The sequence below is a fragment of the Scleropages formosus genome, chromosome 10 (assembly GCF_900964775.1).
Source record: "Scleropages formosus chromosome 10, fSclFor1.1, whole genome shotgun sequence".
NCBI lineage: Eukaryota > Metazoa > Chordata > Actinopteri > Osteoglossiformes > Osteoglossidae > Scleropages > Scleropages formosus.
This window is the reverse complement of record NC_041815.1, coordinates 18904914-18918848: the sequence shown is the minus strand read 5'-3', so window position 1 is coordinate 18918848 and position 13935 is coordinate 18904914. Positions and strand designations below refer to the sequence as shown.

Here is a 13935-nt window from a genome sequence, read left to right as displayed (position 1 = left end):
TCTTAATTGATAGGCTTTTCCAAAAAAAAGTCTGCAAAAATCTAAATCAGTAGAGGTTTATGGAAGCTTACATAGAGGTCTACAACTCCGCATATTCACCATAACAACTAAATCCCCTTTGATCCAAGTTTAAGGAGAACTAGACAACACGTACATGATGCGTACAATGCGGACACTTCATATTTTACATGATCCGAGGAGAAAACGGCACGTAAATGTATGCGTCAGGAAAAAAAGACGCTCAGGAGACACTTCGGTGACACCCCAAAATACTTTTTATGGAAATGAACAGCTTTTAACTTCAAACGAGGTGCCTTCCTACAAATCACAGATGAAGCGTTTTCAGAACAGCACGGAGACAACTAATGAAGCAAAATGACCGAGAAACTTACATTTTTGAAATTTCACTGAAAAATGGTTGTAAAACAAAAATGAAGACGGATAAAAGTTGAAATATGAAATAAATATCACTGAGGTGATCTCTGATTATCATACACTGTGACAATGTGCTATTGTTCTAACTGGCATCTCTGCATTAGAGAAACCTTTTTTAAACAGTCCTGACAAATCTGTGCAAAATACTTTCTTCTTGCAAGAATTTTAGAAGACGTTCCATTTGGGTAACGCTGGACAAATGAGTATAATTTTAGGGAAGAATTCCTAGTCTTTCCTCGGTGTCTTTCTGAACGGATCATAATTTAAAGCAGAGCGTTGCCATGACTCAGTGGAGCTGACAGAAGGAGCAGTCCATCTTCTCAGCGCAGCCACGTTCACTGGTGATGGATAGTATCTACGGCTAGGTTGCGTTTCTTTATCCTGCACGCCACGAGCGCATTTCGTTATGTCACGTTTTCGCGCCGGAAATCTACGACCTCTCGGGCATCCCGAAGAGTAATAATACTTCATAATTTTGTCCAAATAATTTTCTGTGTAATTTCTAGGGAGGTCTTGCAAGGATATTCTTTCTGCACTCAATATTCCACATTTTTTTTTGCGGCCCTTCTTGATGTTAAAAAAATATTAGTATTGCAAGACTGCAGGATGTATGTATTGTCACTTTCTGCATTTTTTAAATAACATTTTATTCACTTCTCATACACACAGGTAGAGGGCAAAGTACTGGGGATGCTCTTAATTTAAGAACCCCCTGTGCACAGTACAAATGTCAGAGCCTTTTGCAGAGGGTGTAAAGGAAGCAAGAAGAGGTTACTGCTGCTATGACAACCCAAAAAAAAAATCTGGGCAACAAGAACCGAACAGCCTGCGGAACCAGGAGGCACAGCGAAAATCGCAACAACAGGATGTGGAAAGAAGATCCAGGGAAACGCCAATACCCAATTACTCATGTTCTAGTCCTGACGTGGTCCCCTCCCAGCCGCTGTATCTCCGTAGCTCCAACACATCATGTCTTTTCACACCTTTCCATAACTACAGTCGGAGCGTCTTTAAATTCTGTGCTGCCAGCTAAAAGGACAAAGTGTGCTCGCCATACAGCAATTTACCATTATTGGCTTTGCCAATATCTTGGAAACAACACAAAAATAGAGTAATGCGAGAAGACTGCTTTCCGGCAGCTCTTTTCCACCGCAATGCCATCTTCTAAATCACTGCAAACTAATGTAGTAGAGTCAGGTGATGACAGAGCCCTGTCGAGTTTGCGTCCTAGGCAGTGCAAAGGGTAAGGAGGCACCGCAAAGCCCACGCGAGCTTCCAGATCAGGTTTACACCAAGCTTCCCAGCTGACACGTTGAGGCCCGAAACTCCTGTAAAAAAGCCAGAACATGCATTTCCTTGGGCATGTGTGTGCAGGGCAGCAACACTTTATCTTGGTTCAGAACAATGAACCTTTGGTCTGAGGTGCATCCTGTGAAGGATGGATTCATGCATGTCTCAGAGAGGGTGGGGGAAGTAGGTTTAAGATGGGTCAGGTTTGCACCGTTCATCTGAAAGGAGGAAGAGTGTTGCACAACCCTCCCCAAGTGCGCCGACTTCCTCTTCTTTTCACTTTATCGACAATGTCGACTGCGCCTGTCTCGCTTAGAAGAGAGCGCTCAGTACTTCCATAAGCTCTCCTGAAAACCAAGGTGCGTACAAGAACGTTACGTGTGCTGCTGGGAAAAAACCCGGTGACCATCAGGCAGCCGCGGAGAATCGCCTGCTGGAATAAACAAAGAGCCACGCTAAGTTGGTTATGAGACCTATCAGCACACAACCCTGGATTTTATTTCCTGCAATGAACCATGTCACCTTCCCCATTTAGGACAGAGTAATTTCCTGAAGTACCCTACTGAACAAGCCATGCAGTAGCAAAGACATTGCAATTGTTCACATCAATCAACAAAACATATTCCCTGTGGTCATTTCAGAGGCCCCTGGCTACTAATTTTTCCACTTAGGTGATCTCCGAAACTGACACTTGCCCTCTATAAGGGTCTGCAGGGCTCTCTGTGGCCCTCATCATTTGCCAGGGTTCCATCCAGCCGCAGATCTCTGTGCAAAATGCATCACGCTGCAACAAAATTTACAAGAGACGGGTCTCCGTTAGTCGTGGAGCTGCATTTCAGAGGGACGCTAGGAAATGTTCCATCACCATGGCGGCACAGCGAGTAGCGCTGCGGTCTCACAGCATCTGGGTGGTTCGAGAGGACGTGGGTTCGATCCCTGCTCAATCTGCGCGGAGTTTGCACGTTCTCCCCGTTTCTGCGTGCAAGTCACCTTGGTGAATAAGGCGTGTGGGCTCGTAACACTGCATAGAGTTCGCTGGAAGTTGCTCTGGAGAAAAGTGTCTGCTAAATAAATTAAAGTAATGTAATGTAGTAGAAAGTGGTCATCCTTCCAGAGCCTTGAATCTGAAAGTCCTCTGTGAAGGGTGCTGACAACAACCTTGGCAGAGCCGCAACCAGGCAGTTCCTCAACGTTGGGACAACACAGTGATTTCAACCCACACAAGCAGCCTATTCTTGGCAGAATACTGAAAAAAAGTGCACAAAATGAGACCCATTGAGAACTGCGTGCGAAGTATTTTTGGTGAAAAGTAAATTTCCTCTAAAAAGCACTAGACACATCAGTAAAGGGACTCTAGACATTTATAAAGTAATTGATATCCCACAATGAATCCCCTGTACTTCTGTGAAGGCAGTGAAAGGGAGATCACGCCTCACCGCAAAGGCCATCAGGAGGAAACACCCTGGTTATTGATGAGTTATGAATCCATGGGCTCCAAAAACTGAATGTTTCTCTCTGCGGTGTCAGTGAGCTCTTACAGCAGAAGACTCCTGAAATGTCTAGAACGAGTGGGAAGCCTGCTGAAGACCACGCTTCTGCCGATATCCAACAGCCAAAGTTCATCGAGCTACAACCACCTTTGTCTCACGCAGGACGCACTTGAAGAGAACGCCTGGACCCTCGCACGCTCAGCCGCTCTGAGTATTCAGGGTGCCTCACTCACCTGTCACAAATGCATAGATCTGGAGCTACTAAGCAATGTGAACCACGACTCTACAGTCATAAACACTCAGAAACATTTTAGGTACTAAGAGTGTAAAAGCTGATCAGTTAACAGCACAGCTGAAGTCATCACCAAACGTGTAGTGATTAACTCTTTTTTTGAGCTTTGAATGTATGTATATGGGGTGGTGTGGTGGCACAGCGAGTAGTGCTGCTGTCTCACAGCGCCTGGGTGGTGAGGGAGGACGTGGGTTCAAGCCCCACTCAGCCTGTGTGGAGTTTGCATGTTCTCCATGTCTGCATGGGTTTCCTCTGGGTGCTCTGGTTTCCTCCCACAGTCCAAAGACATGCTGTTCAGGTTCCCCCATAGTGTGTTCCACTGATGTATGGATGAGTGACCCCTTGTAAGAAGTGTATCTAGCAGTGTAAGTCACCACGGTGAATAAGGTGTGTGGGCTCATAACCCTACAGAGAGTTCTTGCTTTGGAGAAAAGCATCTGCTAAGTAAGTAAATTATGTTATTGAAGAGAGACTGATTTTATTATGATAATGCATTTCATGTAAAGATCTAAGTTTTTTTTTTTCCTCAAACCAAAGGAAATGTAGTTTTTAAAATTTTGTTGTTAATTTCTTTAAATTTTTAACCGTGTGTAATATTAATAACTTTATTCTAATAATGTTGAAGTTAAAAACAAACGCGTAGTAAAGGACTCCTCATACATTCCATGTCTGAAAAAACCGTGTTAGAACCTAAACTAAATCTATGGATACTGATACATTTGAAATTATACAGTAATACGGACAGTTCATTTTATTCACTTACTACACATTTCATCTTCGTGTTGTTTTTTAGTCTTTCAGATCTTCCGCAACCATCAGAGCCAACTATTACAAATGGAAGTGGGTAGCACTGGTGCCTCATGCCGCCTGCGCTGTGCAGTGGAACATGGGTTTGATCCCCACCCAGTCTGGGTGAAGTTTGCATCTCCTCCCTGTTTTCACGTGGGTTTCCTCTAGGTGCTCTACTGTATACATGGGCGAATGACCTCAGGGAGATTATTGCAGGGTATCAAGTGTTGTAAGTCACCTTGGATAAACATGTCAGCTCATCGCTTTGGAGAAAAGTATCTGCTGGGCGGGGTGAGTAAATGTAAACGTGAGATGAGCCTCCACACATTACACACCATAATGGCCAATCAAACAGACACTAGTAGACTGCGGATTTATGCACAAGGGTTTGCAACTATCAGTGACAATTCAGAAAACCAGGGAAGAATAATCTCTATGCAGTCAAAGTATGAAGACTGATACTATCTGCAAACACACACCCAAGTTTTTCCAAAGAACACATGATTACTGTGCCATTAGAACACATTTGACGTGTGAGAGTCACAGACGCTGATGGATGTTGCTCGGACGTCTCACTACGGAGGATGCTTCACACACCTGGTTTACTGACAGATAAGCAGTTAAGAGAGGTCAGCCGCCTTCTTCAAAGGAGAACTGAGCAAGTCAGATATGCTGTGGAAATAATTATCAAGAGGCATTTTTGGCCACCAGGCATAAACCAAGTTCCTCAATATGTTCTAAATCTCTACAAACAAATACTGTTCATCCTGTAGGGATGACATTTCAACGCTACCTACATTCACACTTACTATGTGTGTAAACGTAATGCAGGTGCTAATATGGGGTTTAGCCGGGGGTGTGGAGGTGCAGTGGGTTTGGCCGGGTCCTACTCTCCGGTGGGTCTGGGGTTCGAGTCCTGCTTGGGATGCCGTCCTGGGTGTGTCCCCTCCCCCGCCAGCCTTGCGCCCGGGCTCGCCACGACCCTGCTCAGGACAAGCGGTTTCAGACAATGTGTGTGTGTGTGTGAGAGAATATGGGGTTTAAGCTGCTGTGGACTACATACACGGCTGCTTAGGAGGACACACATTGCTTCACCCGTCCGACATGCACATTATTCAACTGCTCTCGAACGCTCCACTTAAAAAGCATGTCTGCATCACTGCTTATCCAGGCTGCTTCATCTCTCTGAGTGATAGCTCTTCTTTGTTCCCAGATAGGCACAGTGGCTCGACACGTTGCCTCTTCCCTGCAAAACAATCATACTTTCCCAGCCGAGAGCCACTTGTGCTTGACCGGATTCCGGCCTGCGCCACTTCAAGAGAGCCGGCACATCCCAGCTACCTATGGAAGCATGCGTTCGCGGTTGCTGGGAGCCCAGGCCCACAAATATAAAACTGGAACAGCCAGCGGCCACCCTGGGCAATCTTGCTTACTGGCTGTATGCAAAGAACTGAGCAAATGATTTAAGACAATAACACGTTTCACCGAAAGTGCCACTGCATTTAGATTCCAGCTCGACTTTGCTTTTAATGGCCGCAGGTTTTCGGGTGCATTCGGGCTTTGTCAACAAAATTTCGCTACACTTCAAAGATCACACCCTGTTCTCCACTATGACCAAAATTAGGAGAGGTAAAAAAGGGCCTGCTGCTAACCCTACGCTGATTAACACAGCAAAATTTGATCATGTCACATGTTCATGTTTACATGTGTTGGTAACTATGCCAAATAAACATCTAGCTGACACTTTTCTTGAAAATGACTTACAATACTAAACTACTTACAAGTATTTACCCATTTACACAGCTGTGTAACTGTAGCTGAGCAGCTGAGGGTATGTACCTTGTTCAAGGGTACTACAGCTGAAGGTGGGATTCAAACCTCCAACCTTTGGGTCCCAAGGCAGCAGCTCCAACAACAATCCTATCAGCTGCCACTTGATTCTAGCAATTCTGTATGTACAATTATTATTTCTCATCATTAAATTGTATTTTGCTGACACATTTGCAAAACCTGACTTACAATGCTAAACAGACTTCACTAAGCCACTTACATACTATCACGTAAGCTGGGAAACTGAATATTAAAACCCAAAAATGGTTTGGTGGGGGCGAGAAAACCATGTCTTAATGAAAATATCACAATAAATCAGTGCTGTCTCAGAAGGCCAGGTACACTGATTGACAGAAGACACTTGTATCTAAAGCAGCAGTGGACAGAAAAAAATCTGATGATTTTAGAGCACGTAAATTCAATATTAGTATATATATCCCACTCAGCACATGTTCCTCAAGTGCCCACTGAATGTTCACTGTTGCTGTACTCTTGTTTCAGCAGCGGAATGATACACTGACCGGAAAAAACTATGAAACCTAAAAAAGCTTTGGATTCACAGTCTGTGGCGGTCAAGTCGCGGAGGGGTGTTCTTCTGTGGGCAGAAATACTCTGAAGTAGCTCATCTATCTGCTGAATGTGGCACCATTCACTCCAAGGGTCCCTCAGCCAGGGCTGAAATACGAAAAGTCTCAGTCCCACTCCAAGATGATCCCACTGACAGCAGCGATCAATACACAACAGGCCTGTCATCACATTGACTTGTTGGGACCCACTACATATCCAGCCATACTCAGACATCATGAATGCAAAGAGCATTCTAAACAGGTTATACCAATGTTGTTGCTGGTCATGAAATCAAAGTCAATGTATATTTCCAAAAAACAAGAGAGACCACCATCAGAATGTATTATGATGATGTTCCTCAATGGCCTGCAGTGTATATCATGGGCTAAAATGTTACACTGACATTTTACATTTCATCCATTTAGCTGCCGCTCTTATCCAGATCAGCCTACACGGCCAATACGGCAGATATGCAAAATGTTACTAGACACTGACGAAACATCAACAAAACATTAATCACGACGCATCAAATCACAATGATTCATCCAACAGAGGTGTCCAAACTAAATGGCACCACAGCTGCTGACCTCGGATGGGACACGAGGACGCCGTGGCAGGGCAGGCAGTCTGAGCCGGCACTCCTGCCTCGCTTCGGCGCCTGGCCATCGTCAGCTAAGGAACAAAGCTGCTTGTGTAAGACCAGGGATATCCATTTGACCAACATCAGCTGCCCTGGATTACATCTGGAAAATTTCCCTTTCTCCTGACATTAGTGCTCTGTTTAGGCCACAGCCAGATGGTTTACATAATCTGTGGATTGGCGTTTGTCACCGTGACGCACTTCCTATTACGTTTGCATTGTGAGGTGCAGCTCTGACCCCCTGCGCTCCCACCCCCTACCAGCCATCCTTTCAGTCGGGGGCCTAGAAAGACTGCCAGACCTGGGAAGAATAACCTCTCAGCAAGATGGACTAATGGAGACCAAGATCCGTTTTGTCCCCCTTCTCAAACTAGATCAGGAAGGAACAAATAATCTCTATAGGCATCACTCAACATTTCTGTCTTCTGTCTTCGTAGCGCAATCTCAGTGTCTCACTGACACATGCCAGAAACCCTTCCAAAACTGCACTGTTATAACAGTTCTGACAATCCAGAAAAACATCACTTTGTGCCCATTGTTGTTTTTCATTAATTGGTTAGGGGGAGAAAGGGTGTCACTTCAAATCGCCAAGGCTGCTGTTATTGAGGAAAGTACCATGAAGTTAAAACAGCCATGAAATATGTATGTTTGTACCGAGTAAAAGGGGCTTTTAAAGCAAGCAAGTAACATGAGAAGTGTTTTGACCGAAGCAGTTACGCTGGAACCTAGACAATACGCAAATATTGCTGAGTATGTAAAACAAGAAGTGCGATTGCGACAGGTTTAAGAAAGCTCAGATAAATGCCACTGCAAAACGCGAGTTTTCCAATAACATGGGAGATAAAGAACACTGTGGGAGGAAAAAAGATCACACCGACACCACAAACAAGGGAGTTTAACCAGAGAATTAAACAGCCAAAATATAGGGCGTTTGCAGTGGTTCCCTTTTTTTTTGGGGGGGGGGGGGACTCACTGGCAATAGTTATTACCCAAATGATAAACTGAATGGCTGTTCTGTTGCAAGAACAAAGCTGCAGGTTTTGCCCTCTGAACCTGGTATATTGAGCCCAAACGACTACTGATGATTTTGTGAAATAATTTTCTTCCACCAAACAAGGCTCAGTTGTGGAGATGAAACTGTTAAAAAGACTACTGGTTAAAAAAGAGCAGACTGTGTATTGACAGGTTATTGACAGGCTCCTATGCTTGGAACCATCCTAAAAATAACACCAGTGGGGGGGGTTCATACATCCATGGGCACACAGTGTAACACACGAAAAGGTTGCGCTTTATGGATCGCCACATTGAACTGAAAGAAGAAATTCGATGCATTCCACCATCTGAATCATATGAGTGGAAGAATAATTTGAAATGGACTCATAACGACACACTTCAACTTGGGAAACAGGCAATGAAATATGCATCACCTGAGTTGGTGTTGGCTTTCCTCTAATACATTGCAGAGGACTTTACCACAAAGGATTGTGGCCATGAGAGGGGTCCCTTATCGCCATGGAGACCCTGTATTCATAATAAGCAACTGTTACTTCCTGTACTATGTCCACTGCAAAACATCCACTCAAGTACATGCACAAAGAAGATATTTTCCTTGTCCTCTACAGAGGGATATAAAGGAAAGCTCGGCAATTCTACGTCTGGGGAAAGGAAGTTATTTAACTCTGCTGTGCCCAGTTTTAAAGAAATCAATTAAGGTTCACCAGAAAGCAGCGAGCGATTTCTTTCTGCCCCTCAGCCAGTATGGACTCAGCATTATTTTTGTGTTAATTATAAAGTAATCTGGCTCCTAGATACTCAAGTGTCCACCGTGAAACTGAATTTTTAACAAAACGGGACCCGACTAATGTGGAAAATCACATTCTGACTGCACGTGTACACGAGAATAGGTTCTAAGTTCAATTTTTACACGGAAGCGGCATATATTTTCGCTTTATTTCAATACGGATCTTTCATTTTACACCTCTAGGGCAACTATTATATGAAATTAATGGAGCGATCAGAAACTCAGGGCATGTTCATGTTAAGGCACATATAAAACTACGGAACAGATTACATCAGACAACACAACTGAAATAAAGGCCGCTATAGAGATGTGTCATATTAAGGTATTCTGTTACTTAAATACTGAGGTTTGGCGATAAACCGGAAGCCCCGATGGCAACGCTTCAATAACGAGAGTTTTAAAAAAAATTCTCCGAATCTCCATTTCATGAACGGTGAAACGATGCTTTTGACAAGTCGCATGGCTCTTTCGAAAATATCTCCTCAGGGTGGGCTACCCTTCTACGACTGCAGGTAAGAGTTTGGGGGGAGGGGAATGTGTCAAGAGGCCTTAACCGAGTTTACCACATTGTAGTGAACCAGAAAGAGGCCTTAACTATTAAAGAGGAGTCTGGAGAGGCACCGGTAGCTAAATCGGATCAGCGATCGAAATATCTAACAGGGGTCTTCTCGCAGCAGTTCTTCAAGGAAAAAAAAAAAACGAAGAAATCTCACACACCTCCACGCGGATGCCCCCTCAGTACTATTTCACACATGCCGCCAGCTTGGGAGGGGGACAAATGTGGAAACGTGAATATTAATCGGAAAACACGCGTACGCAGTCCTCCTCCGATGCGATGCGCCATTTGTGTCATCGTGCCGTAGAGGCGAACATTCGTTCGCTTGCACCATTTGAAAGGATCGAAGTGGCCGATGCCTCGTCGCTCCTTTACCGTGTCAGGCGTCCCCAAAGGGAGCCGAGGGCCTCGTGTCTCAAACGCCTCAAAATGGGAGTGGCCCTCCATTTTTCACACGCAGCCCTACCAAGGCATAATGGCACGTCCATCCGCCACAACCCGGTCTAACGGTGCCTCCGCAGCCCAGAGCTAACATGTGAAAACATTTGCTTTGCATTATTTTCATATGACCACAATGGAGCTGTTCAAAATGAACGTTCAGCTGCTCTGCATAATTCTAGGTTCCTAATACCGAAATGCACTGACGCAGCTGCAGAGCTCCTCTGCTCCTCCACGTTTGTGTGTGTGTTTTTTTTTTTTTTTTTTGTTATCCTTTTGACATACATGATGATGATGATCGGGAGGTAGGGGGACCTAAGCTTGCTTACACACAGGCAAAAGCAAGCAAGCAAAATACATTCGTGTATCAACCGCGTACGAGGATCGACTTGCCCGTTCCATTCGCATTCCCGGCTCCGATACATGCAAATGTCTGTCATGTGTTCGTTTGCAAAATATGCGATTCATTTGCGAAACACGTCTCGTCTGCACGACTGCGCAGCGCTGCATTTTTTGCCACGAACATTTACAGCGATGCGGGCAGTTCGTGGTTCTGCCAGAAAAACAAAACATGTGAAAACTGATGGCTTCCGAAAAAGCGCTGGCTGCTGCTGGGCTGCAGGGAGGAGTCCTGCGCTCAAGTACAGTGCAAATACAGTGTAAGATACAGTAGACCGTCGTCGACGACGACGGCAGCCCCTGCAGGCTGAGGCTGCTGCTGCTCTCCAGCCAGCCAGGCTCCAGCCGCAGTGCCTTGCTTTCCATGCAACTCCACACTGTAACTCCGCGAGCAGCGCCCGGGTCTGCGGCCACTTGCGCTTCCAGTCAGACTCGGACGGAGCGGCGCGAGCGGAGTGTCGCCGGCCACGCGCCGCACAATGCAGCTGTACAATCATGTAACACATTTAAATTAATAAGAGGCATGATTCATCCTCGGTACTTACGTGGTCAGAATTCCGCTCGTTTCCAGAAGGGAGCGCCGATCGAGAAGACATGTTCAATTTCTTTTTCCCTGAGTTTCCCTGCTCTATAGGCGACCTACACGTAATGTGTGCGCATGTGTGTATTTACACGAGTGTGAGTGTGTAGCGCTGGCGGTAACAGTCGACATGGGCCGGGAGTGTGTGGCGGCGCCGCCGGCGGACGGACCCCCGCTCGCTGCGGCCCGGAACTGGAGGCGCTCGGAGCCTAGAGGAGCCGCATCTTGATCTTCAGCGGCTTAGAAACACGGGAAAAACACATACAAGCGCACACGCACACGCTCGCACACTCATTCACACACACATACGTACGTACGTACATACATACACACACACACCGAATTGTGGATTTTTACGCACTAACACCCGCCCATGTTTCGCCGAAGTACACCGTGCAGGTAACACTCAGTGTCATTTTCTTAATAAAAAAAAAAAAAAGCATAAAAACGTCAAACCGAGTTCCTCATAATATCATGTCAACCAAAGATGGCTTTGGATAGGAGGACAATCACACTCATGGAAATTTCCTGCCTATCCAGTGCGCGCTGCTCCGTGGCTCTTCATTAAAAAACGGCATAATAATAAAAACGACGACAGTAAAAATTACAGCTGTGCTACGTAAGAATAGCGGTGATAAACAGTCTCTTTAAGCCTCGTTATTTCCCGAAACTGCTAAAAAAAAAAAAAAAAAAAAAAAAAAATACCGCGCCATCTCGAAAGCAGTACGGTCGACTTCTGAATGAACGAACAAAAGAACGAGCGAAATAATTTGGGAGAGAAAACACGAAAACATGTGAACTACATGACGGACTGGCAGAGATATTACGCTCCTTGCGCTGAAGCCGGACTCGGATTCTCGGGGTAAATTAAACAAACAAACAAACACCAACAGCCCCCCGGTTCAGAAACACATCTCCGTAACCGGCATCGTCGGAAGAGCCGCCCCCGCTGCCCGCACCATAACCATACAACACGAAACGTTTAGTTAGTATTGTTGTTCTTTTTTCAGAGGTCTACATCTCTAAAAGCGTGTGACACTCGGGGAGAGAGAAGGAAGGACGTCAGGAGAAAGAACGGGCTGGGCTGCAGTGGAGCCGCACACACCCTTCCCCCATGTTCTTAAAGGGACAGTCCCTCCCTTCATGATGCATAGAACGATCTGTTCCTCCGATCCCTCACTCCATCCATTCATCCCTTCATCCACCAATCTCCTCTCGACCCCCTTGTCCATCCATCCATCCATCCATCCATCCATCCACCCTCTCTCTACATCCATTCATCCATCCATCCATCCATCCATCCATCCACCCTCCCTCTCTATCCATCCATCCATTCATCCATCCATCCCCCCTACCCCATCCATCCATCCACCCTCTCTCTCCATCCATCCATCCATCCATCCATCCATTCATCCATCCTCTCTCTACCTCCATCCACCCTCTCTCTACCTCCATCCATCCATCCATCCACCCACCCTCTCTATCCATCCATCCATCCATCTGCACCATATCCCTTTGCAGAAAATATGAAACATCTGAAACCAACATGTGTGCACAAATGAATGTTAAACATAAAGCTAACCCTTTGTCTTCAGCAGCCTGTGAAGGAACTATAAAAAAAAAAAGATAAAATAAACATTTTAGAGAGAAACTCACACCTCTGATTTGGATATTTCAGAACTAGTTTTATTTGGGACTGGTGTGTGTTCACCCTCACTTGCTGGTCTTACCATTACAGTCCTTCTCATGGGAGAGCTGGATTTACTAAATACGGCACATGATATATCATTTTGCAACTGCAAAACACGGCTGTTCAAAGGTCCAAGTTCCAACAGAGGCCCCGCTGATTTAATTGTGCAGGAAGGTAGTTAACCTGAATTGCTTCAGTAAAGTGCGAAGCTCTATAAATGAGTTAGTGTATAACTGCATCCTGCATAAATCTATGAACAAAAAGGATACAGATCAACAAAATAATAAAAATGTTTCTAAACCCCATCATAATACTGCAATGTCACAATACTGAGCATCTCTGGGCTCAGCTAAATGTTCTTGGAAATGATTAAACTGTATGTGTCACCTGATATATTTAAAGAATCTAAATACTGTTCCGTTGTCCTAACAAACGTTCACAATCAGTAACGCAATAAAATAAAAATCCGACCTGTTTTGAACCTCTGACACTGGTAGAAATGGACGGAGTATTCTAGATATCCGAATTCACAGTGTGGAGGAGAGATAGTAGCACAATTATATGCTACCTGTGATTACTGTCCATAATCCTTGTAGTGCTAATGTTCTGGAAATTATGTACGATCGGTGAATATAAGGTAGTATATTTTTCACGTCTACATAACCACATTGTACATTATACATATTTAATGTAGAAACATCATTAATTTTGCTCCAGCTTTCAAAGGATTTGTAGGGCTGTAGAATCTCTTGATTTTAAAAGCTAGGAGAAACCCAAGAATCTTGACGAAACGAGGTTCTTTAAATGCAGTGTATTCTTGGTGTTACAGTAAACTTTTGGCTAATTTTGGGACAGGTAGTACATGCAGGACACAAAGTGGGACAGCTGGTTGTGTAGTGGTTAGAGTGACTGCCTTTAGACCCAAAGGTTGCAGGTTTGAGCCTCACCTTTGGCTGTAGTACCCTTGAGCAAGGTACTTACCCTGAATTGCTCCAGTAAAAAAAAAAAAAAAACTGAGCTGGATAAATAATTGTAACATTGTAAGTTGCTTTGGAGAAAAGCATCAGCTAACTGAATAAATGTAATTTTAACTTTTTCTCGGTAACAGATTCCAGAATGAATAATGATAAGTTATAGT

The 13935-nt window shown here is 44.7% G+C and overlaps 1 protein-coding gene across 3 annotated transcripts in view; it reads right to left on the bottom strand.

The window, feature by feature from the left end:
* The window catches only part of mark4b (MAP/microtubule affinity-regulating kinase 4b), a 46857-nt gene extending 34676 nt beyond the window's left edge, over positions 1-12181 (bottom strand). For all 3 annotated transcript variants that reach the window (XM_029255608.1, XM_029255607.1, XM_029255606.1), the window contains exon 1: positions 11073-12181. In XM_029255608.1, coding sequence (XP_029111441.1) covers positions 11073-11123 — 51 coding nt within the window. In that variant the 5' untranslated portion in view covers positions 11124-12181. The remainder of the gene's footprint in view (positions 1-11072) is intronic.
* Between the last annotated feature and the right edge of the window lie 1754 nt (positions 12182-13935).